This window comes from Peromyscus leucopus, chromosome 7 (genome assembly GCF_004664715.2).
Source record: "Peromyscus leucopus breed LL Stock chromosome 7, UCI_PerLeu_2.1, whole genome shotgun sequence".
Lineage (NCBI taxonomy): Eukaryota > Metazoa > Chordata > Mammalia > Rodentia > Cricetidae > Peromyscus > Peromyscus leucopus.
The window spans coordinates 49,115,105-49,138,788 of NC_051069.1; the positions used below are offsets into that span (position 1 = coordinate 49,115,105).

General features: G+C 41.0%; 1 protein-coding gene across 5 annotated transcripts in view; it reads right to left on the bottom strand.

The window, feature by feature from the left end:
* Positions 1-23,684, bottom strand: part of Bbs9 (Bardet-Biedl syndrome 9) — a 436,605-nt gene that overhangs the window by 299,820 nt on the left and 113,101 nt on the right. For all 5 annotated transcript variants that reach the window (XM_028872560.2, XM_028872557.2, XM_028872558.2 and 2 more), the window contains 2 exons: positions 14,722-14,896; positions 5,312-5,396 (listed from right to left, as the gene is read on the bottom strand). In XM_028872560.2, coding sequence (XP_028728393.1) covers positions 5,312-5,396; positions 14,722-14,896 — 260 coding nt within the window. The remainder of the gene's footprint in view (positions 1-5,311; positions 5,397-14,721; positions 14,897-23,684) is intronic.

Here is a 23,684-nt window from a genome sequence, read left to right on the forward strand (position 1 = left end):
GTAACATGTAAAAAGGAAATAAACTCAACCATGGAGGGCCATGCCTGCAATCCCAGCGTTCAGAAGGACTGAGAGCTTAAGGCCAGGTGCTATGTGTCTGGGGGAGAAAAGTCATTAGTAGGCCCCATCAGCTACAATATAATTACATGCCTGCCAACATGTGCTCACCACAGCAATTGTGGTATGGCATTATGGGGGGCAACAATCACTTCTGGTTGTATTTAGGAATTGCTCCTCAGGAGTAAACTCAGGTCTTTTCCGTAAACCTGGCCAAGAGCTGGGGAGGTCACTGACCCTAGGGGAAAACCTATGCTGTCCTTTTTTCAAAATGGACATGGTATCAAACTGCCTTCTTAACACTATGTTTATACCCACTGATTAGTCCTGCTCTCAGCCTCCAATAAGGAAGCATTTTGCAGTCAGTGATGATCAAGACAGAGACCCAAAACAGGTCAGAGTGTGGGGAATGAGTGACTGGGATGCTGGCCTTAAACAGGACATCTGTGTTACCCCTCCAAGGCTAAAGAAAATCCTGGGGAAGAGGGAGTGGGAAGAATAGAAGAACCAGATGCTGGGGAGGAACGGCTGGAAAAGTGCCTTCTGGGCATGACAGGGCTATTACACTCTCGAACTCACTAGCTATGCTCACCTGCACAAGAGTGACATCGGATTAGACATGTCACCCTCTTGCCATGCATGAATAAAGAGCTCGCAAGGCCCCGCTCTCACTGCAGAACTACAGCAATTGATGAGTGCTACGGGACAGGGTTCACTTTCTTCCACGGTGTAGACTCTGGTAAGTTATCCCTATTTCAGCAAACTCCCACTCATGTTCATACAAGCTATGATGGTGAAAATGGCCCCCACAGGCTCATAAGGAGTGGCACTATTAGAAGGTGTGGCTTTGTTGGAGTAGGGGTGGCCTTGTTATAGAAGTCTGTCACTGGGGATGGGCTTTGAGGTCTCATATGCTCAGGCCAGACTCAGTGTCTCTCTCTCTCTCTTCCTGTTGCCTGATGACCCAGACGTAGAACTCTCAGCTACCTCTCCAGCACCATGTCTGCTGCACTCTGCCATGTCCCACCATGATGATAATGGACTGAACCTCTGAACTGTAAGTCAGCCCCAATTAAATGTTTTCCTTGATTAGAGCTGCCATGGTCAAGGTGTCTCTTCACAGCAATAGAACACTGACTAAGACATAAGCAAACACAACTACCTCAGGAGGTTCAAATAAGACTTTAAGGTGCTCAAGTAAGAGAAGCCCTGTCGGGAAGACAGTGTTTCAGTGAGGGGATGGGAGGGTAGTGGGAGTTATTCAAATGCCCCAAAACAGGCTGAAGAGATGGCTCAGCAGTTAAGAACTCTGGCTGTTCTTCCAGAGGACCTGGATTCAATTCCCAGGACCCACATGGCAGCTCACATCTGTCTGTAACTCCAGGTCCAGAGGATCTGACACCCTCACACAGACATGCATGCAGAACATGCACAGAACATATAAAACAATGGCTTGTAAGATAATAAGGAAAATGATGCCTTACACTCCAAAAACAACTATAGTGGGTGATATGTCCCCTGCAGCCTCACAAGAGATCGTTCAGACCAGGGTGCAAGGGAGATGGATCCAGGCAGAGCAAGGCAGACATACTGAACTGAGTAGATGAATTCAGAGTCCAGAGAAACCAAGGAGTTAGAGTTTACAACATATTCAATGAAGAGACCAACCCTGGGAGACCTATGGAAAGTTTACCTCAAATGTCCACCTGAGACTGCAGCAGCACATTCACAGAAAGAAACTAGGGAAAGCCATGGAAGCCACCCCCAGGATTCCAGGTAACAGTGCCTGACATCCACACAGGACTGAATCTATGCTCAAAAGCTCATGGCCCCAGGCCACTGGCGGGGCACGCAGAAGGATCTGGTCTCAGGAGTGGAGGAAAATTAGCTGTACAATAAGTAGTTTTGTTCCACCTAATAAATCTTTAAAACAATGCTCAAAAAGGTCAAACTGTTTTCAAACAACTGTGTTCCAGGACTAAGCTTAGCCTGTAGTAATTCAAAAATATCTAAAATGCAACAAAATAAAATTGACTATATCTGACATCTAATAATAACTTTTAAATTACCAATCATGCAAATAAAACCAAGCAGGAAATGTGATTTACAAAGAAGAGAAATAAATCAACTGAAACTAACTCAAAACTGATACAGATGTTAAGAATTAGAAAACCAAAATAATAAGTATTATAACTATTTCATATCTTCAAAAAGTTATATAGAGATATTGGAGATATAAACATTCAAACTAAATTTACAGAAATGAAATCTATACCAAATGGGTTTCATTCCACTAGAAAAAAAGTTATTAGTGGTCTTAATTACAGAAATAAAAATTATTCCAAGAGAAAGAGCAAAAATAAATGACTTTTTAATGGGAAATGAAATCATTGCATGGTAAAAGCTGTATGAGACCCAAGACGCAATCTTTGCCATTGCAAGATTAATTAATTAATTGAACAAAATGAAAAGAAAAAAGGGACAGTCTTGAGTAAGTTAAGTATATGTATAATTAGAGTAGTCCATAGAAAGGAGACACACACACACACACACACACACACACACACACACACACACACAATATCTGAAGAATCAATTGGCCCAGTTTCTTTTATTTTATGAAAACTGTGAACTCACGGATGCAGAGACTCAGTAAGTACTAAACTTGAAAGACACAGACGGGGGAGGAGGAGAGGAAAGGAGAAAGACGTCACAACCCGAACTGCTCAAAGTGCTAAGGAAAAAACCTAAAAATTAGCCCAAGGAAAACTCATATAAACAGGGAAATATAATGTACAAAAATTTCACATTAAAGAGATGTTTTTCTGGGTCAGCAAAATGGCTCAGGGGATAAAGAAGCTTGCTGCCAAGCATGAAGATCTGTAATCAATTCCCAGAACATGATGGAAAGAGAGAACCAACTCAGCAGGCTGTGCACTGGCAGATACACAAACACACACGTGTGCATGCGCACATACATACACACAGAGAGACACACATAAACACACACAGGCACACATGGGTCTGGCCACACACAAACACAGTAAATACAAAATAAATGAATGTGCAAAATCTATTTTTTTAAAGAGGTGATTTTTACAAAATGTGAGAGTAAGGCGAGAACATGCCGTGGAGGAGGGGCTGCTAGGAGTCGGTGGTGAAGGAGACGGAAGGATAACTGTGACCAGAACATATGCACACGCGTGAAACCCACAAGGAACACGTCGGTTTCAAAAGCTATTTTCTGTACTACTATCCCGCTAAAGGAACGACAGTGATAAAGTGGTCTCCTAACGACATTATGCTGTCCCCATAGATCAGTGTCTTGTTAGGCCATCACCAGAGAAGCTTCCTCCTGCCACAGACGGGAGCAAACACAGAGACCCACAGCTGGATCATGTGCAGAGGGAGAGACCTTGGAACACTCCATCCTAAAGGGGATGTCTCCATCAAGCCGCCCCTCAGGGCTCAGGGAGCGCACGGAAGAGGAGGCAGAGTGTGAGAGTCAGAGAGCAGGAGGAGACCTGGGAGACACAGCAGGGCTGGCAGCATGAACCGGCCTGCACTGGGCCTGCACCGGCCTGCACCGGCCTGAGTCAGATGCGGTCCCAGTGCTGAGAGGGAAGCAGACACAAGCCCTGTCCCTAACCCGGAGGCTATTTCCAGGGGACAAACCGCCGAACAGGAAAAATCAGTTCTCCCATGGAGTTTCACAGGGTATAGAAACCACAGTGGAGGCCAGGCTCCACGCCCAGCAGTAGATGGACAACAGAAAACAAACTCAATGGCATTTCTGGAGGTATTTTTGTCTCATAATGCTCTGTCTGAGCTTTATTTTCTTCCTCACTTTACAGACATTTTATTTATACATTATAGTTTCCCATTTTGTTTTTATGGTTTTCTTGTGCTGTTACAATGGCTTTTTTTCTGTTCCTTTGTTCTGTCCTATTTATTTTCTCTTATTTTATTTATTTACTATTATTACTACTACTAATTATTATTATTATTGGATACCTGTTTGTTTTCTAATAAGACAATAAAGGGGTGGATTTGGGTGGGTGGGGAAGTGGGAGGATCTGGAAGGAGTAGGGGGAGGGGAAGACATAATCAGAATACATTGTATGAAAAGTCTATTTTCAATTAAAAAGTGAAAGAAATATTTGCTTCATCTTGATTTAACTTAGGCTGGTCATATGCATCTAGAAATTCGCCTGTTTTTATTTTAATTTCACATATGTGTACTGTATGTATAGTCCATCACTACCCCCCTAACTCTTCCTTCCAACCACTCCCATAAGCTATATATATTCCTGCTCCCTTTCAAAGTCCTGGTATGGGTGTGTGTGTGTGTGTGTGTGTGTGTGTGTGTGTGTGTGTGTATGAATGCGTCTGTATAAATGTGTGAGTGGTGTATGTGTATATGTGTGTATGTATGTGTGTGTAAATATACACATACAACCTGTCGAGTCAGTTTAATACTGACATACTATGTATGTTGCTGTGGAATGTCATTCTCAATGCTGTAAATATGTGTTGTTCTGATTGGTTGACAAATAAAATGCTGATTGGCCAGTAGGCAGGAAGGAAGTATGGGTGGGATAAGCAGACAAGGAGAATTCTGGGAAGAGGAAAAGCAGAGTCAGGAGTCACCAGCCAGACACAGAGGCAAGATGTGAAGCAGAACTAAAAAAGGTACCAAGCCACATGGCTAAACATAAATAAGAATTATGGGTTAATTTAAGTGTAAGGGCTAGTCAGTAATAAGCCTGAGCTAATGGCCATGCAGTTTATAAGTAATATAAGCCTCTGTGTGTTTACTTGGGTCTGAGTGGCTGCAGGACCGGGCAGGACACAGGAAAACTTCAGCTACAGTATGTTTTCAGAGATTCTAGTTCAATGGAAAATAAAGATTTTAAAGCCCAGGAAAAAGAGAGAGAGAGAGAGAGAGAGAGAGAGAGAGAGAGAGAGAGAGAGAGAGAGAGAAAGAAAATAGAAATTTTTAAAAGGTGTTTAAAACTTTGTGTTGTTTTATAATCTCTTAAATGCACAGCTGCAGTGGCATTACCTATGTTCTGGTGTATCGTGGCATGTAGATGGACATGTTCCACAGCTCAAGAGCCAGTTCAATCTCTGTTATTGATAGAACTGTATAAGAAAACTTATCAAAATATATCTTTCATTTTCTTCCAAGAATTCTCTAACCAATATGATAATATATGGAATCATCGACATCTTTATATATTAAAGGCCTTACAACTAGTCTTTTTCCAGAACCGAGTTTTTGCTGTTCCGTCTCCTGCTTCTTATCCGCATCCGTCGCAAAGGCAAGTACTTGGTACCTGTTTGAAAGTGAAGGATACATGATGTCATCATTTTTAAAGTTAAAGTCACTTTAAACTTCAAAGGTACATAATCCATAAACATTGTAAAGGACATTTTCTTTAGTTCTAAAAACCTTAAACGTTAATGAGTTTTATTATGACACATAATAGGAATAATCAGCCTGACAAGTGATGTCTGTGCGTCACTACATGAACCTAGCACTAGTACCGAGGCTCTCTGGAGAACTGACGTAGTGAATGATAGTGAGAAAGTCTACCACCTAAATACCACAAACCAGAAAGAACTTAAATAATATAGAAGTCAGTGTCGTAGAAATTATTCACACATATGCTATAGAAGTATTATATTTAAACTATCCAGCCAAACTACTTACTGTCAGTGAACTTTGCCAAGTTACTCACTCCATTATAGCTTCCCAGCTATGAAATGAAAATAGTTATTGCTAACCTACAAGAAGAATTTAAAAGCAAAATGTCACAACATGCCCAGTACAGCACCCGGCATGTACATGCTACTTATTCCTCATCCAAAATGCTTAGGACTAAAGTGTTTTGGAGTTCAGAGGAGGCTTGTGCACACACTTTACAGTCTAGCAACATGATGTAAAAATTCTAAAGTGCTCCGAAAGCCAAGCCTTTTGAGCATGATGTCAGTGCTCAAAATGTTTTGGATAACCAAGAGTTTCGCATTAAGAATGCTCAAGCTATATTAGATTCCCAATTATTGATAAAAGGGTTGAAAGGCAAAGAGACAGATACAGATTTATCAAGACAGAGAAATCAGTGACTCACCGGATACTTGATACATTCTCAATAATGGACATTAATGAACGATCTACAAATATGTTACAGTTTCCACTTCAATGATAACATTTATCTCAAGCCATTCTTTAAAATAATTTATAGGAGACTGGAGAGATGGCTCAGTTGTTAAGAGCACTGACTGTTACCTCCAGAAGCCCTGGGTTCAATCCCCAGCACCCACACAGCAGTTTACAATTGTCTATAACTCCAGCTCCTGGGGATCCCTCACAAGGACATATATGCAGAAAAATACTAGTTCACATAAAATTTTAAAAAAGCAGGGTGGTGGTGGCACATGCTTTAATCCTAACCCTTAGGAGGCAGAGGCAAGTGGATCTCTGTGAGTTCAAGACCAGACTGGACTACAAAGCTAGTTTCAGGACAGCCAAGGCTACACAAAGAAACCCTGTCTCAAAAAAACAAAACAAAACAAAAAACAATTTATAATATCACTCAATATACAAATAAAGTTGTTCAATACAGTTTAAGTTTCTTTACTTCCCATTAATTAATAGGATTTTTTTAGAATAATTATCTACTCTAAATAAAAAAAAACTTCAAGCTGATTCCTTTCCTTACTATTAAATCACAATGATTTGCAATGTTCTTCCAGGGCTGAAACAAAACCTATAAATCAGATATATTCAGACAATCCCTGTGAACTAAGACAAAGATGTCTAAGAACGAAGACAGTGTGGAGGATCTAAACCCATGTGGATGTGCCAAGCCAGGGCTAGGGTGCAGCTCAACAGAGCACTTACCCAGCTCACACAGCACAGGGACTCAATCCCAGCACAGAACTGTCCAGCTACTCAGATACCATACACGGCTATGGTTTGAATGTGTCCCCCAAGTTACATGTTAGAAACTCAATCCCAAAATGTTACATGCTTGGAAAAAGGAGCCAAATGGATGCTCCTCCATTCTCATGAGCGGATCAGCGGGAATTGTGTTGGTTTGACTGAGTATTTTCCCAGGGGCCCATGTATCTGATACCTGGTCCTCAGCTGATGACACTCCTTCAGAAGCTTGTGAGCCCTTTGCAAGCTGGGCTCTAGCTGGATGAGCGAGGCAGACTTTGAGGTTGTATAGCACAGCCCCACTTCCTGTTCTCTCAATCTCTGCTTCCGCTGTGTGGATGAAAATGTGATCAGCCAGCCTCCCACTCCTGCTGCCAGGCCTTCCCTGCCTGTCGTCAATGAACTCTATTCCTCTGGAACTGTAAATCAGAATAAAGCCTTTTCTCCTCGCAGCTGCTTTCGTCAGGATGTCCTAGGACAGCAACGGACAACTAGCAGCTACTAAAGCACTTGAGGCCGTAAGGTGCATCTCTAGTCTTCCCTTGGATATATTCCTGTGTCTTCCACCAAGACACAAGAAGACCCTTAGCAGGTACCAGAATATGATCTCTGACTTGCCTGTGACTAGAAGCCGAAGAGAGAAATCTCTAGTCTTTATAAACCACCAGGTCTTTGATATTCTGGTCTAGGACACAAAACAGACTGTGGCATATACCAACCTACACCGTCCTAACTCAATGTGCAATGTTTCATTTCTAACAACAACAAAAATTAACCTTGACTCTCAGCAGGACACTAAAATGGCTATAAATTAAGTAGAACATTACAAGGAACAGAAGCTTTCCATTCTCAGACACCTTTGTCTTAGGCAGTAAGAATTATCTGAATATGTCTGTCTTTAAATTTTCATCTTAGCTCTGGAGGAAAAATGCAAAGAACTATGATTTAATAGCCAGAAAGGGAATCTGTTGAAGCTTTTCATTTAATAATTTCATTATTATTCTATCAAACTTACAATCAACTACAATAACAATGAGCTTCTATGCTATGGAAGCTAAACATATGTAAAGTTCATTTCTTCTGTAAATATATAAAAAGGAACTATAACAGAAATTGACAGTGGAAAAAAAAAACTAGTACAAGATCTGACTCATCAGGAGCTTCCAAACTTCCTGTGCTGGCCATATTCTAACAACTAAGAGTGTCTCAGGATGCCCTGGCTCATAGACAGGATGCACAATGTCAATGAAACACAATGGCACATCAAGTCATTGGGTTTCTGGGGGTTCGGGGCATGAAAGCTGGTATTAAAGATGGAGTAAAACTTTGCCACATTGGCAAGGAGGGAAAATGTATCACAGAGAAGGAAGTAGCACATGGGAAGGCATGGGGCGTGAAAGGCCATGGCAGCTAGGGGAAAGGCATGGCAGAGCAGAATGAGTCATGTGATAGAAGGCCTTAAAGGTAGCAAGGAGAGGATGTGAGTTTCGCAAAAACAAGCTTTAAAGTGTGCAGCTGCAGCAAATGTCTACATTTGCTTGAAATGACCTTCAAAACCCCAAAAGTGACGAAAAAATCAGATCTCACATTCCAAGCTCCAAATAGGGGCTATTTTCCTTTTGCAGGTGTTGGGGGCAAAAGTAGTATGCAGTTATGACAAGAAATCTCAGAGCTGGTTCTACTCTAAACCAATCCTCAGGCAAGTAATTACACAGGCAGTTTACTTCCTGCAGACTCCAATCTACCAGACGATGACATAGATATTAATGGGATTGTTGCAAAAATGCAAAGCTCCTTGAGCCCTTTGAAGATTTTATAGAGCTACAAAGAGTTATTATTCCATCTGAGGACTACACGAGCCCCTAAAGTAGCCTCATTAGCATCTAGACAGCAAGCAAGAACACAACCAACACTGATTCCTGATTTCCAAATCAGACCTGTTCTCTTCCTGGAAGACAGCTGGAAGAGCACTGTGTTTCTTAAACATAGCGGGCAGTTACTTAGATGATGACCAACCCATAACAGCATCTCTCTTATAGTTCTTCCTTAACTCCTCTTAACTGTGACTAAGAATGTACATGATGCCTAACAATTCCAAGTAGACTTGGAAAATCTAAAACAAAGAAAGTACTTGATCTTTTTCCTACCATTCAAGTACTCGGTGGTAAGCTAAAGAACAAAATCTCCTTTGAGACCGCTGAAGGAAAAGGCAGGCCCAGGGCAGGAGATGTTGGGAAAGTGTCAGAAGTGTGCTCAGAACTGAACGGGTGCTGATCACAGACACAGCAAATCTGGGTGCAGTGGTGGCATTTTTGACCCAGTAGCCACAAATGCTTAACTAACCCATGGAACACCAACTGCAAATGCAACCACATGATTTAGTGACTTGCCATATCACATCACAGAAACAGCAACAGGTTGCTGAAATATGAATTGTTGTCAGACACACTACAAAAGTCAGCTCCCCAAGTCATTTACTTTCAAATGAAACACAGTTGTCACATCAAGGGGTGCCAGGCAATTTGGTTTGTTTTGCTTAACACAATGATTTCCAGTTGCACCAGTTTTCGTGCAAATTTCATGATTTCCTTTTTGATGGCTGTATAAAATGCCATTGTGTATGTAGCACATCTTTATGTGTTCCTTGTCAATGGACATCCAGTCTGGTTCTGGTTCTTGACTGTTAGGAATAAGGCAGCTATCAACACGGGTGTTTGGACTATTTTGACTCAGGAGTCCTTCGGACATATATCCAGAGTTGTATTACTTTAATTTTCTAAGGAATTCCCATAATACTTTCCATAGTGGCTGCACAAGTTTATAAACTCTCACCAGCAAGAATATTAGTCCCTCTTTCCTCTTTCTTCGCCAGCACCTGTCATCATTTACTTTCTTGATGATAACCACTCTGGCTAGGGCTAGGCAGACTCTGCAGCCATTGACTGGTGAGCCTTTAAATGCTCAGTCTTCTATTTATTTAGGAGTGACTGCACGAGTCAATAGGGAAGTAAACTTAAACAAGTGGCTGATACACTTCCTCTAGGAGGCTCCCCTGTCATACAGCCTTGTCAGCTTCCCCTGCCAAGCTATGCAGGGGTCTGTATCACAGCACAGTTTCTCTAGAAACGATAAAAGGGGTACTTTAAAACTCCTTTCCAGATCTGAAAGTCCACAATCACAGAGGTAAATGAGGCTAGATTATAAAGAGCATGCGGTTCAATAGAATCGCCCTGGGGAATTCATAAAGAATTAGTTCCAGGACATTGGCACTCCCACAGTTGCCAACCCCTGCCAATGCTCAAGTCTGTTATAAAAAGTAGCATAGTATTTGCAACACAGACTGTGGGTATTCCCTTACTCTTTTTCAATGCTGAGGATAGAGTACAGGTATTCTATCACTGAGCTACAATGACAACCCTTGCTGTAAACAAAATAAAACACTATGTGGGGGGAGTGAGCACATGCACACATACTTGTGTGCACATACATGTAGAAGCAGGGATTCAAATCAGGTACCTTCTTCTATCACTGTCTACCTTATTTTTTTGCACAGGGTTTCTCACTGGACCTGGAGCTCACCAATTCAGCCACTCTCTCTGGCCAACAAAACACCAGGATCCTCCTGCCTGTGCCTTCCCACCACTAGAATTCTAGAGCCACACACGCCATGACAGTCTGCTTCCCACAAGTCCTCATGCTCGGCGGCAAGCACTCCACCACTGAGCTGTCTCAGCCCTGCTTCACGTGGACCTTAAATCACCCCAGATTGCTTATGATACCGAATGCAATGTAAATGCTATGGAAACGGAGAGAGTGTGGGCTGGAGTGTGTAGGAGATAACGGCAAGAGGGAAAGCTCCATTTTATTTTACATAAGAGATCTAGTTTTTAAAGATCTTCAATATGAGATTGGTTGAATCTGTAAATGTGGAACCTGCGCATGCAGAGCATTAACTGTGTAAGAAAAATCCAGATTCTTTTTTAACAGAAAATGGGCTTCAAGAGGTAATTTAGGAGGACAGCTAAGGTAGGCAGAGAGGCCCACATTGGTAATCACGGCACTCAAGAGGCAGAAAGCTTGGGAATAAGGGATTTGCCTGGGCAACAATGACAGCCAAAAAAGCGTTTAATAAAAAGGAAAGCTATAAACATACAGATATATTTGATGTCTTCCGAACACTTGGTTAGAATTGGGGAACAAGAACCTAAGCCTAAGTGAAAACTGAAGGCCTTTCGATGGGAAGGGCTAAGCAAGACAGTCAATGGCACGAGTTCCTTCAGTTGTTTTGTTTTGGGGGCTGAGATTTGTGTTTGTTTGCTTTTTCGTTAGCACATGAAGTAATATCTTCCATCATTGCATTTTCATGCATGCTTCGTTTTGGTTGCTCTTCTTCCCCAGCACCCTTCCTCCCCGCAAGCCCACCCACCCCGTCTCATGGGCCACTTTGTAGCTAAGGAAGCAGTTCTGTCAGGAAAAGAGACGGAAAGACATTGCAAAGTCTGGCCACGTGGCCAAGAGGACTGAAACACCAACACCCTTAGCCCCGATGCAGGACAAACGGAGCTCTCACGAAAGTAACACAGGAGCTGGCAGGGTGGCTGGGAAAGGCACTTGCCGCCAGCCTGATTCAATGCCCGGTCCCACATGCTGGGAAAGTAAGATCAAATTCTGCAGGCTGTCCTCTGACCTGCATACACACACACACACACACACACACACACACACACACACACAATCCCTATACACTAAAAATAAAGAAATGGAATTTTAAAAAAGTACAACAGGCTAGTACTTGTTGCTAGGCCTAATGACCTGAGTTTGATCTGGATGGAAGCAACTCCCTCAAAGTTGTCTCTCATATCCAGGCATGTACCATGCTACACATGCCCTGCTCCAAACATGTGTCCACATACTGACAAAAATACATACATACATAAATCTGTGAGTTCAAGACCAGCCTGGTCTACAAAGCGAGTTCCAGGAAAGGTCAAAGCTACAGAGAGAAACCTGTCTCGAAAAAAACCAAAAAAAAAAAAAAAAAAAAAAACATAAATGTAAGAAAACAAACCTGGCTTGATAGTACATGTCTGCAATCCTAAATTAGAGCTGAGGCAGGAGGATTACAACTTCATCCAGCCTAAGCTAGGAAGCCAAATCCTGTCTCAAAAAAAAGAAAAAGAAAAGAAAAAAAAAAAAAAAAAAAAAAAAAAAAAGAAAGAAGAGAGAGAAAGAAAGGAAGGAAGGAAGGAAGGAAGGAAGGAAGGAAGGAAGGAAGGAAGGAAGGAAGGAAGGAAGGAAGGAAGGAAGGAAAAAGAAAAGAACATCCAATTCTAAATTTAAATCACTTGCAGTTTATATTGACAACAATAAGTTCCGTGTCTTATCCACAAGCCTATTATATTAAAGCATAGAGCCTGGGGATGTGTAAATGTGCATTAACAACAGCCTGGGCAGGAGAGTCCCGCACACACTAAAGCTTGAGGCCAAAGCCCATACATGCTCCTATCTGAATATAATTAACTTTAAAGTAGTTAAATATCAATATCAAGATGAAGGTGAATTATGTCTTAAAAGCCTATTTTATTAGCCAATTACATTCTATTAACTGACTACAGATAGGCTTAATGAGGCCTCAAGAAAGAGGAACCAGGAGTTTTCATGCTTTTCTCCTTCCTAAATTTCCCTAGTGAGTATCATTTAATTCAATCTATTAAACTAGAAAGCATGCATACATACATCACAGAACTTAATGTTATAAGTCTTCCCAATTGTCCTATGTCTCATGCATTTTTACCATTATAAATGAACCTCATAATGGATAAAGTATGTGGTTTTTTAGTCCTAAATGGAAATGAGTTCAATAGATCAGTATGTTGGAGAACTATCAGAGCTGAAGCAAGACTTTCATGATATTAACCTTACACATTCAAGAAACATACCCATCGCCTCCTCATAGGATCTCTCCTGGAGTTACTACAAATTAACTCTGCAACACACACACACACACACACACACACACACACACACACACACACACTGCTGGCTGGTCTCATGTCAACCTGACACACAAACTAGAGTAATCTGAAAGGAGGGAACTTCAGTAGAGAAAATGCCTTATGATGGCTATGCTGCTTGTCAGCTTCACTATATCTGGAAGGAACTATAATCCAGATGTAGAGGGCACACCTGTGAGAGAATTTCTGCTTGGTTTGAAGTGGGAGAATCCACTTCTAGTCTGGTCCTTTGAGAAGAAAAGACACACTCCTTTCATCTAGATCTTGAGGTAGGAAGACATACTTTAATCTGGGCCATACCTGCTACTGGAAGCCTAATAAGGACATAGAAGAAGGAAGCTTTTGACCTTTGCCTGCCTCGCCTCACCTGCTAATACATCCGCCCTTCACTGGCATGGGAGCCTGATTCTTTGGGATTCCAGCACATGCAGAAGACAAGCTGAGACACATAGCTTTGTGGGGCTAAGCAATTACCACATTCTTGAACTTTCTGTTCACAGGTAGCCATTGTTGGATTATTTGGACTGAAGCCTGTAAGTCATTTCAATAAATTCCAGAGAGAGAGAGAGAGAGAGAGAGAAGAAAAAAAAAGAGAAGAGAGAGAAGAGAGATTCTTATAAGTTCTTATCAGAGACCTGATAAAAGCTATAAGATGTTTTTTCTTAATTACTTATTGATGGCACCATTGTGGGTAGGGCCATCCCTGGGCTGGTGGTCTTGGGTTCTATAAGAAAACAGACTGAGCAAGCCATGGGGAGCAAGGCAAAGAGCAACACCCCTCCATGGCCTTTACATCAGCTCCTGCTTCCAGGTTCCTGCTGTTTCAGTTCCTGTCCTAACTTTCTTTGACGATGAACAGTGATACAGATGTGTAAACCAAATAAGCCCTTTCCTCTCTAACTTGCTTTTTGGGGTAATGGTGTTTCATGGAGCAATGAACACTAAGACACACACACACACACACACACACACACACACACACACACACACACACACACGAGTAAGCAATGACGAGTTCAGATCCGTGCACTGTACCCCTCCTGTAGCCCTGCCTGGCAGGAGATAAGACACTAGCCTGGGTGGGAAGCTGAAAGCAAATGGCTTTCGTAATTCCTCAGACAAAAGGTATTTATTTCCAGAGGCAACACCACGATTCATTCCCCCCAGGCAAGAGCCAAAGGAGCTACAGAAGGAAGGCGTCATGGAGATCTGCCACTTCCATCGGCCTCTGTTCAGTCGCAAACATTTGCATGTTTACAGCACTGACCACTCAAAAACAAAGGCCTTCCGCATGTGAAGAGGGAGACGCCTTTACACATCATATCTTGCTCGTATTATTTTTTTGGTCACATGATGTTTCCCAAGGTGGGAAGAAAATGTAAATCTCTTGGGCAGCGGCCAGAGGGATTTTGTCTTCACTCCAGTGTTGTGTACACAGGGATGCGGACTATCCAGCAGGAGTGAGTAGCAAACTCAGGATTCAGACTAAGAGCTGCCTCCACTGGACTCCTGGAATCCGCGTGCTACGCAGCCTTCTGAATTCTTTGCTTACATGGGTGATGCGCTCTAAGCCAGCCCAGTGAAATTTTACCAAAGATGCCAGTCTCTCCTTCATTTGCAATATTCAAGGTCTTCCCGGAAAATGATGAATGAGTAACAACCAACCACAATAATCACGATTCCAAAGGTAACGCGCAGACTCACTTGTAACTTTCCACTTGTCTGCAAGAGGAGACTGTGATGAAGGAGTCAGTGCGGGGACTGTAAGCAAGAGGGCCAGGAAGAAGAGAACCCGGGAGAAACCTGCCGAAAGCATAGCTTTCCTGCTCGAACACCATCAGCATCCCATCCATAGACTGGATACAAATTAAATCTCGACCTAAGGAAGAATTAGAAGAAATTAGATACCTTATTTTGATAAATTTAATGTTTAAAAATCACTATCCTGCTCAAATATATCACAGTTAACTTTTACCCACCAAGACAACCTCAAGATAGTTTCAACTTTAAATTACAACCCAGTGAAAATATCAGGTTAATAATATCAATACATATGTGCATGCCCCAGTTTTTATATTCATAAGATGTTTAAACTTTAATTGTATATTTATTTTATAGTCATCAGGTGTTCATACTTTTAATAACACTTTTTATATATTATAAGCCCAAATCCTCAATTTCAAAATAATCCCTAAGAACCATCATGTTTCAAAGATACTGTTTTTCCCAAAATCTGACATACAACAAAAATAGTTCTTGCCAGGTAGTGGTGGCACATGCCTTTAATCCCAGCACTCAGGAGGTAGAGCCAGGCAGATCTCTGTGAGTTCAAGGCCAGCTTGGTCTACAAAGCAAGATCCAGGACAGGCACCAAAACTACACAGAGAAACCGTATCTCAAAAAAAAAAAAAAAATAGTTCTCCAGGGAACTAATTCTCATTGTCATACGTCTGTCTCATGCTTTGCTGTGACTTAGACATCAAACAGCACACAGGGAGCCAGGGGTACCAATCAGGAGTAGAGTGCATACAGAACATGCAGCAAGCTCTGAATTCAAAACCCAACACACAACACACTAGAACACAAACACACACACCAAATGCATATGCACTTGTGCATGCACGCGTGCGCGCGCGCGCGCGCACACACACACACACACACACATACACACATACACACACACACACACACACTCATACACAAAATCACATCTACTGGTTTTAGGTACTAGCTTTGTATAAACCACAGTAATAGACAGTATTGAGAGTGAAAGCATTAATGCTGAAAGATTTATTCCTGGTTACCCTACAAATTGGCTTTGGAGATGCCTTCCACTGTTAATATATCAGTTTTGGTTTTAATACTTCTTAAAATACACTGAGAAGAAGATGACAATTTCCATGATATAGTACACACACAGCCCCTAATCTGAGACTGACTAGTATAACTCTGCATGTTCTGCTTATGTGATTAGTGTACCTTATAACCTATTATACAGGGAATAACAAGTCCAGATAAAAGTCCCTTATTAAGGAATAAACAAAAGATTATCCCCTAGTTTATCAGTTCCAGCCCAAACTTACTATAAACAGTTAAGTCTTATGGGGACTAGTCCATATTACCTTGGATATCAGTGATATTTTCACGTGTAATAAATCTGAATTTCACAGAGACTTTGCTAGGGAAAATTAAATTGTACAGAGACAAGTGATATTCTCACCCTACCTGAATAGGAACAATCATATAGCTGGACAGTTTCCATGAGGCTCACATGCTGCCTAAGGAGATTCAGCAGAGGCAGCAAGCTGACGGTTGGTGTTTACTACTACAAGACACTGCAGCCCATCGTGACTGGCAGTCTTCAAAAGTGTGACTGCTGCTTCAAAGTGTTCTCTCGATGCTCCACTTCCTTTGCAGCAGTCATTTGGTTTATTATCTCTGTTCTGTATTTTATTTTTATTTAATCTTTTTTCATTAAATTCTTTGTATGTGGTTATAAATATGTCCCTGCTATGAGCATGCATTCAGAGACACAGTCAATCTGTTAGCTACCCTGGCAGCCCCACCCATCTGTTACCAACAAAGATGAGGCAAGAGGCTGACATATGCTCTGTCTCTGTATGCAAAGCATGCAAACTTTTTACAAGGAGCATTCTCAGATTTTCAGCCAAGGTTTTAATTCTATTTTTACTATGGTCCTAATGATTTCGGTGACTATAAAAAGTTAATGATAACCCAGGAGCATCAGTTAATTTGTAAAGTGTAAGTGTAAAAATCTTCAAGACTACCAACTTATCTTCAGCAAAGGCACCAAGAATGCATTATGGGAAAGGATGGCCGCTGTTGTGGGATATTTGTACACTGTATGAAGATGTATTACTGTGATTGGTACAATACAAAGCTGAAGAGCCAATAGCTAACCAGGAGATATAGGCAGGATTTCCAGGCAGAGAGAACTCAGGGAAGAGGAAAGGCGGAGTAGCCAGCCTGACAAAGAGGAAACAGGAGGTGCAAGATAGACGAGAGGTGACACCACATGGCAGAACACAGATTAATATAAATGGTTTAATTTAAGTTATAAGAGCTAGTTGAGACAAGCCTAAGCTAAAGGCCAAGATTTCATAATTAATAATAAGTTTCCATGTCATCATTTGGGGCTGGAAACCTGAAGACAGTCTGATGAGAAAGTACTGCTATAGGTCTTCAAGAAACAGAATGCATAATGGGAAAGAGGGCCCTCAATAAACAGAGTTGGGGACTCTGGATATCCACATACAATCTGGGAAAGAGAAAAATGGAAGGGAAGAAGGAATTGAGTCCTTATCGTATACCAAACCTCCTCAACATGGCTTCAAACATAAGCCTACAAGAGTCCTAGAATGTAGGGGAGAGGCCAGGACACTGGCCTTGGCAATGACTTTTAAAACAATGTCAAAAACATAAGCAACAAAAATAGACAAGTGGACATGTCAAACTGAAAAGTGCTGACCAGTAAAAGAAAACTATGTAGGAAGGGGGACAGAGAACGGGAAGTAAGGGGGGTAGAAAACAGGAAGGTAAGGGGGGTAGAGAATGGGAAGGTAAGGGGGGGAGGGGGGGGAAGAGAACGGGGGTAAGGGGGAAGGAGGTAAGGGGGTAGAGAACGGGAAGTAAGGGGGCAGAGAACGGGAAGGTAAGGGGGAGAACAGGAAGGTAAGGAGGGAGAACGGGAAGGTAAGGGGTAGAGAATGGGGCAGGTAAGGTAAGGGGTAGAGAATGGGAAGGTAAGGGGTAGAGAATGGGAAGGTAAGGGGGACAGAGAACAGGAAGGTAAAGGGGTAGAGAGAACAGGAAGGTTAAGAGGCAGAGCAAGGAAAGGTGTTTGCAAACCATATGTGACAAGGGCTAAATCTCCAAACCACACAAGAAAAATACCACTCAGTAAGAAAAATGAAAGTTTAGTTTAAAAAAAAAAAAATAGACAAAGGACCTGAAAAGGTACTTTTCCTCAAGGTAGATACAAGAAGCCAACACACATATGAAAAGATACATCATAATCATCAGGAAGTACAACTCAGAACATCACCCACACACATCTGGGGAGAAAGGAAATCCTGCCGTCAGAAGCAACATGGATAGCCTAGCACACTATGCTAGGTAAGCCCAGCTCAGAGGACAAATACTGCATGATCTCACCTCCGTGTTAAATTTTACAAGTCAAATTAGTAGAAACACAGAGTAGAAGCAGTTACCAGGAGTCCAGGAAGGGGCAGAGACTGGGAGAGTTAGTCAAAGGGAGAAACTTGTAGTTGTAAACTGGTACGTTCTAGTAAGTTCTAGGACTGAAGAAAGAATGGTCACAGCTTATATATGTGAAATCTGCTTAGAATCGACCTTATGTGTTCTCACCTCAAAAAAAAAAAAGTGACACAAAAAGGTAACTGTGGGGTAATAAATACATTAGATAGCTTGGTGATGGTAATTATTTCACAGTATGTACATGTATACATGTATACATATGTTTGATATATATCAAGGATCATACTGTGTGCCTTGAATGCACAAAGCTTATTTGTCAATTATACCTCAATGGAGCTGTAAACAGAGTTCCAACATCAGAAATAAGATGTCAAAGATGCTAACATATGTCACATATACAAACTACACAATAAATTATATGACATCATATGAGGGCTTTTACTGCCTGTTTGCCTGGCCCAGGAGGAAAAAAGAAGCAATGTAGAAAGGAAGCGAAGATACGATCAGCAGTGAACAGTGTCTAAAGCTAACAAAAAGGAAGACACATGAAAGCCAGGCACGGGGGCTCATGTAATCTCAGTGCTTAGGCAGCTGAAGCAGAAGCCTTGCCACGTGTTCAAGGCCAGCTCAGGCTACATAGTGAGTTCCAGGTCAGCCAAGACAATATAACAAGGTCCCATCTTTTAAAAAAAATAATAATTAAGTAAATAAAAATAATTTTTCAAAAAAAAATGTAAGCTCAGGATAAGAGTGATTCAGCTTCCATATTTCAAAAGGAGGGAGTTCCATATAATAATAAATTAAGAGCTACTGCATGAATTTCATACAATTTAGTGTAGACTAAATCTTGTGACAGAATTCTATAATCGTTCTTTCTATAGCACGTCAATCATGAGTTATCAGCAGACACACAGCTCTCCCAAGTAAAGCATACTTCTAGTCCTCTGTTAGAGACACAGCACATGATTGATGTCGGACGACCTTACTGAGAGATGGTGCTGAAGTATCTGCAGATGACAGGATGCAAGGCATTCCACTTTAAACACTGAAAATCAGCCATTGTAACTGCTGGCTACAGGTGTGACGTAAAGTCCTCAGAACCACTGCCCTAATGTGACAGGATGGGAAACAGGAAGAAAACCTGAGCCCTGGAGAAAGCTAGAGCCTTTGGCTCCCCTGAACACAGCAGAAAGGTTTCATTTCCTGAAGCTTCAGCAGCAAAGACGAAAATACTTAAACTGTTGAGTCCAAGGCACACAATCTAGGTCCAGGTCCAGCATACCAATCACAACTCTATGGTTGGATTGCAGTCTCCCAGTCCATCAGTTAGCACACCTACCTCAGTACCTTCTATGACAACTAATTTTGTAGGAAAATTAGACCCAGAGGTGGAAACTCCCCAATCCCTTCACCTTATTTATAGCCTCTTGAAGTCACATACAAAGCGTCTAATGCTGCACAGCCTGCAATTTCCTGCACGCCTCACGATGACGCCCGGGACTCCACTATTGTTTATGGTAGCTCCTCATCCTTGCACTTTTCCTGCCTAGTCTAGTGAAATCCTTTTGCTTTCTTTTGCTTTAGCAAACATTTGCTAGCTTCTTCTTGGTCATCCATGCCCCACCCCCACCCCCTGCCACACCATGCTTAATTTTAAGGTTTGGAGGGAATGACCTCATTCTGAATTTTAAAATAGTTCCTGACTTATGTAAATTACTTAGCAATGCCTAGTCACAGTTCATGGACAGGTAGAGTTTACAGTAGAGGAGAGAAACCGAAATCTCTAAAATGAGCTGCAAGTAAAAATACATGGGAGACCATCAAATCAGAGGCCATTTGGCTTTTCAAAGGGCAAAGTTAAGACAGAAGGCACTGTCTCAGTCTCATCTGGAGCTTAGCCTCTGGATTCTGCAGGCAAGAAATCTGCATAAACGATGGGGGAACGTGGAGTTGAGTCTCTGACTCTGGACCAAGTCAGGTCTTCCCATAAGTCTCCCTTTTCTCTTCAACCATCCTTTGTCAATGGTCTCTCAGAAGCCCATCCATACCCTCATCTTAAACAAATTACCTATTAAAATGATCTTGTTTTGTATCTCTCTTTAACTCTAAACTCAAAAGCAGAAACCCTGTGACTCAGCTGTGTGAACTATAAAATGCCTGGCACTGCAGAGATCCACTAAGAAATGTCTTTTGAGGTGGAGTAAGCTAAGCAAAATAATTTACTCATCTGCACTTCAGATTAGCTAGGATTTTATTCTACATATCTCACACACATCATCTGAAGTATGCAAAAAATGCTTTATTTATTACAATCTTGGCTACTAATATTTAGTAAAATGTAGAGATCAACCCAAAACATAACTCGAAAATAAAAAAATAAATCTTTCGAATCACTGCTTTGGAAACCACTTGAGAACACATACCAAAGGCTCTTCTTACAGATAATGAGAACAGAAAGAACGGTCCATGAAAGCTCCGAGAGTATTCTAGGTCTTAGAGAGCAGAGCCAACAGAAAGTGCTGGGGTTCCAGGGCAATTTCAAAAACACAGTGATGGGCCCTGCTGAAGGGTCCTGACACATGACTAACATTATAATAAAAGCTCTAATGTGCTTGTTTATAAGGCTTGAAATAAAACTAACAGAATAATAACAATATTAAGTAATACTGCCATTTATTACATATCTATTAGAATCCCAGCATTGTGCTAAAGAATTAAGCAGCATGTTAGCTGCAATTGTCAACAACTCTAAAACTTAGGCAATGCTCCCACTTTTTACATTAAAATCTAAAACTCACAGAGCTTAATTAATTCACTTAATGTCATAGAACTAGGAAGCAACAGAAGTGCCTGTCTCTACTGAAGTACACTGACTTCTGTGGAGAGAGAGTCACATCACGAAAATGAGCACCCAGCATGTAAGTGATGCACAAAGGACTGAGCATCATCTCAGGAGCTCTCCCAGAAGGGCCTCCTGATAAAGGTGGGATGCATCAGCACCTGAAAGGATGAGCAGAAACAAAGGGTCAAGGTAAAAAAAAAGCGAGTGTCTGGGAGAAAAGTGAGTGTCTCAGAAGCAGCAGCAGAGGCGGTGAGACCTGATGAACAGAGCAGTGGTTTGAGATTCAGCCAAGGCAGCAGAAAAATGAGGGCCACAGATTGAATACAACATAACATTCTAATGATGTTCCTCAAAAATTAGAACCTTTAACTAGCAATTATTAAGAAAGTTGAAGTTTTCATCATACTTTGGACAATTATCCCATTAATCTCAAATAGAACAGAGCAACCATATAGTTTTAAATATTTGTAAGAGCTGAGAAGAAATTGAGAAAATGTCTAATAAGCCCATTTTGAAAGGATTTTCAAATTAATTTTTTTTCTAATTTTTAAAAGCAAAGAAAAAAATGTGCCTGTAGAGATGAAGAATGGAAACTGTTCCACTGTGGAGGCTTCATGGACTGAATACTAATTAAATAGTGTATCTTGCTTCCTGATGATAGAATATATAGTCAAAGTGCTAATGTGATACATAAAATAGTAATCAATTACATGTTGAACTGACCACTAGATCAACAGTTTAATAAATTATAGCCTAGTCACTAAAATGGTGTGTAGGGGTGTGTTCATATGGTCATTCCCAGAAATTCTTTCTACCATGCGTGGCCCGGAGATTTTTCCATCACTCACTACCATGGCAACAAGGGCCCTGAAGAAGGCACTCCAGGATGCCATATCCTGCATCTCCCTAGTAAGTGGAGGGACATACATGAAAGACGACCTCCATTACTCAGTGAGCTGCAAGTTCTCTGAATCTGTCTGTGCTCGTATTTCTTGTGCACACTGAGTGAAAATACCAGTGAAGAAATGCAAACGTGACCTGTAGCCAAGCATATATCGCTCTTCAGCATGCAACTGTCAAAAGTATTTGGTCTTTCTCCAAGTCGGAAAAACACATGAGAAACATATGCATAGGTAGTCAAAAGCACAGACAGGACGCATCAAGAAACTGATACAGAGGAACAGAAGAGTCCAGAAGTCTGTGGGACTTCCGCTCTTTTTACACAGGAAAAAGGTTGTGTTGTTGTTACAAAAAAAAAAATCTGAAATACTAACTCATTAATCTTTAAGCAAGCCTAAGTCAAAAATGATGAAATGTGTCTGCTGAGAGAAAAAAAAATGTTCAGAGTAGGATTCCAAAACACACTGCTTAAAAAAAGCCAGTACATGGATTTCAAATATTCTCTGGGTTGTAGATTTTCCATTAAACATTCTTTTATGCTTTTCACTCCTAACTATCGTGCAAATAAAATGACCTCCGTCTCTTGGCGATGTGCACAGCTCTTGGGCTTTACTGAACTACAAACAATTGGCAACTGCTTGAAGGCAAACAGAGCTAAACTCTATCATTACTGTGGCAGTTTGAATGAAAATGGCCCCATAGACTCACATGTTTGAACACTCCATGCCCAGTTGGTGAGCTTTTTTGGAAGGATTAGAAAGTGTGGCCTCGTTGGTGGAGGTGTGTCAGTGGAGGTGGGTTTGAAGTTTCAAAATGCTCTGGCCATTTCAAGTCCATTCGTTCCTCCCCTGCCACCCCATACACACACACATCACACACACACACACACACACACACACACACACACACACACTTCCACTTGTGATCAAGGTGTAAGGCCTCAGCTGATCTTGTCACCATGCCTTTGCTCCAACATCTTGATTTTCACCCTCTGCAACAGTAAGCCCCAAATTAACACTTTCTTTTATAAGTTGCTTTGGTCATGACATTTTATCACAGTCATAGAAAAAAAAAACTGAGATATCACTCTTTCATATTTTGGTTTGAACATTCTAAAAGTAATTTGTAATTAACCATAGTCCATTATATACTTAGATTCTACGTTTAAAACCTTGGTTATATATTATGTTGAACTGAATGGTGTTGTAAAATAATTTAAAAAAAAAAAACCTTGGTTATAAATAAAGGAATAAATAAGTTTTCAAATCCTAAGAAAAGAGAAGAATACACAAATAGAAAACAGGCTTAACTAAATAGCCAATATTTTTAATTAAGTACCATGGAAAATAACACAGTTCTCAATGATTATTCAAGTGTTGCCTCAAAAAATAACTTTGTGAGATTAATCTCAAATTCAAGAAAAAAACACTAAGTCTACATACCAACTCTTCCTATGAATATGACTTTTGACATTTTAATGTGTCTCATCTTAAATGAAAACTCTAATAGTTTCAAAAAAGACTATTATTGTGTTTCACCAACTTATTTAACACAATCTTTTCCCCTTAATTGTAAATGAAATAACACATGATTTTAAAAAATCATAAGCATTCATTGGATTAGCATTCCATGTGATGATTCATTGAGAATTCATTGTTAGACTTGAAAAAGTCCTAAATGTTCTATT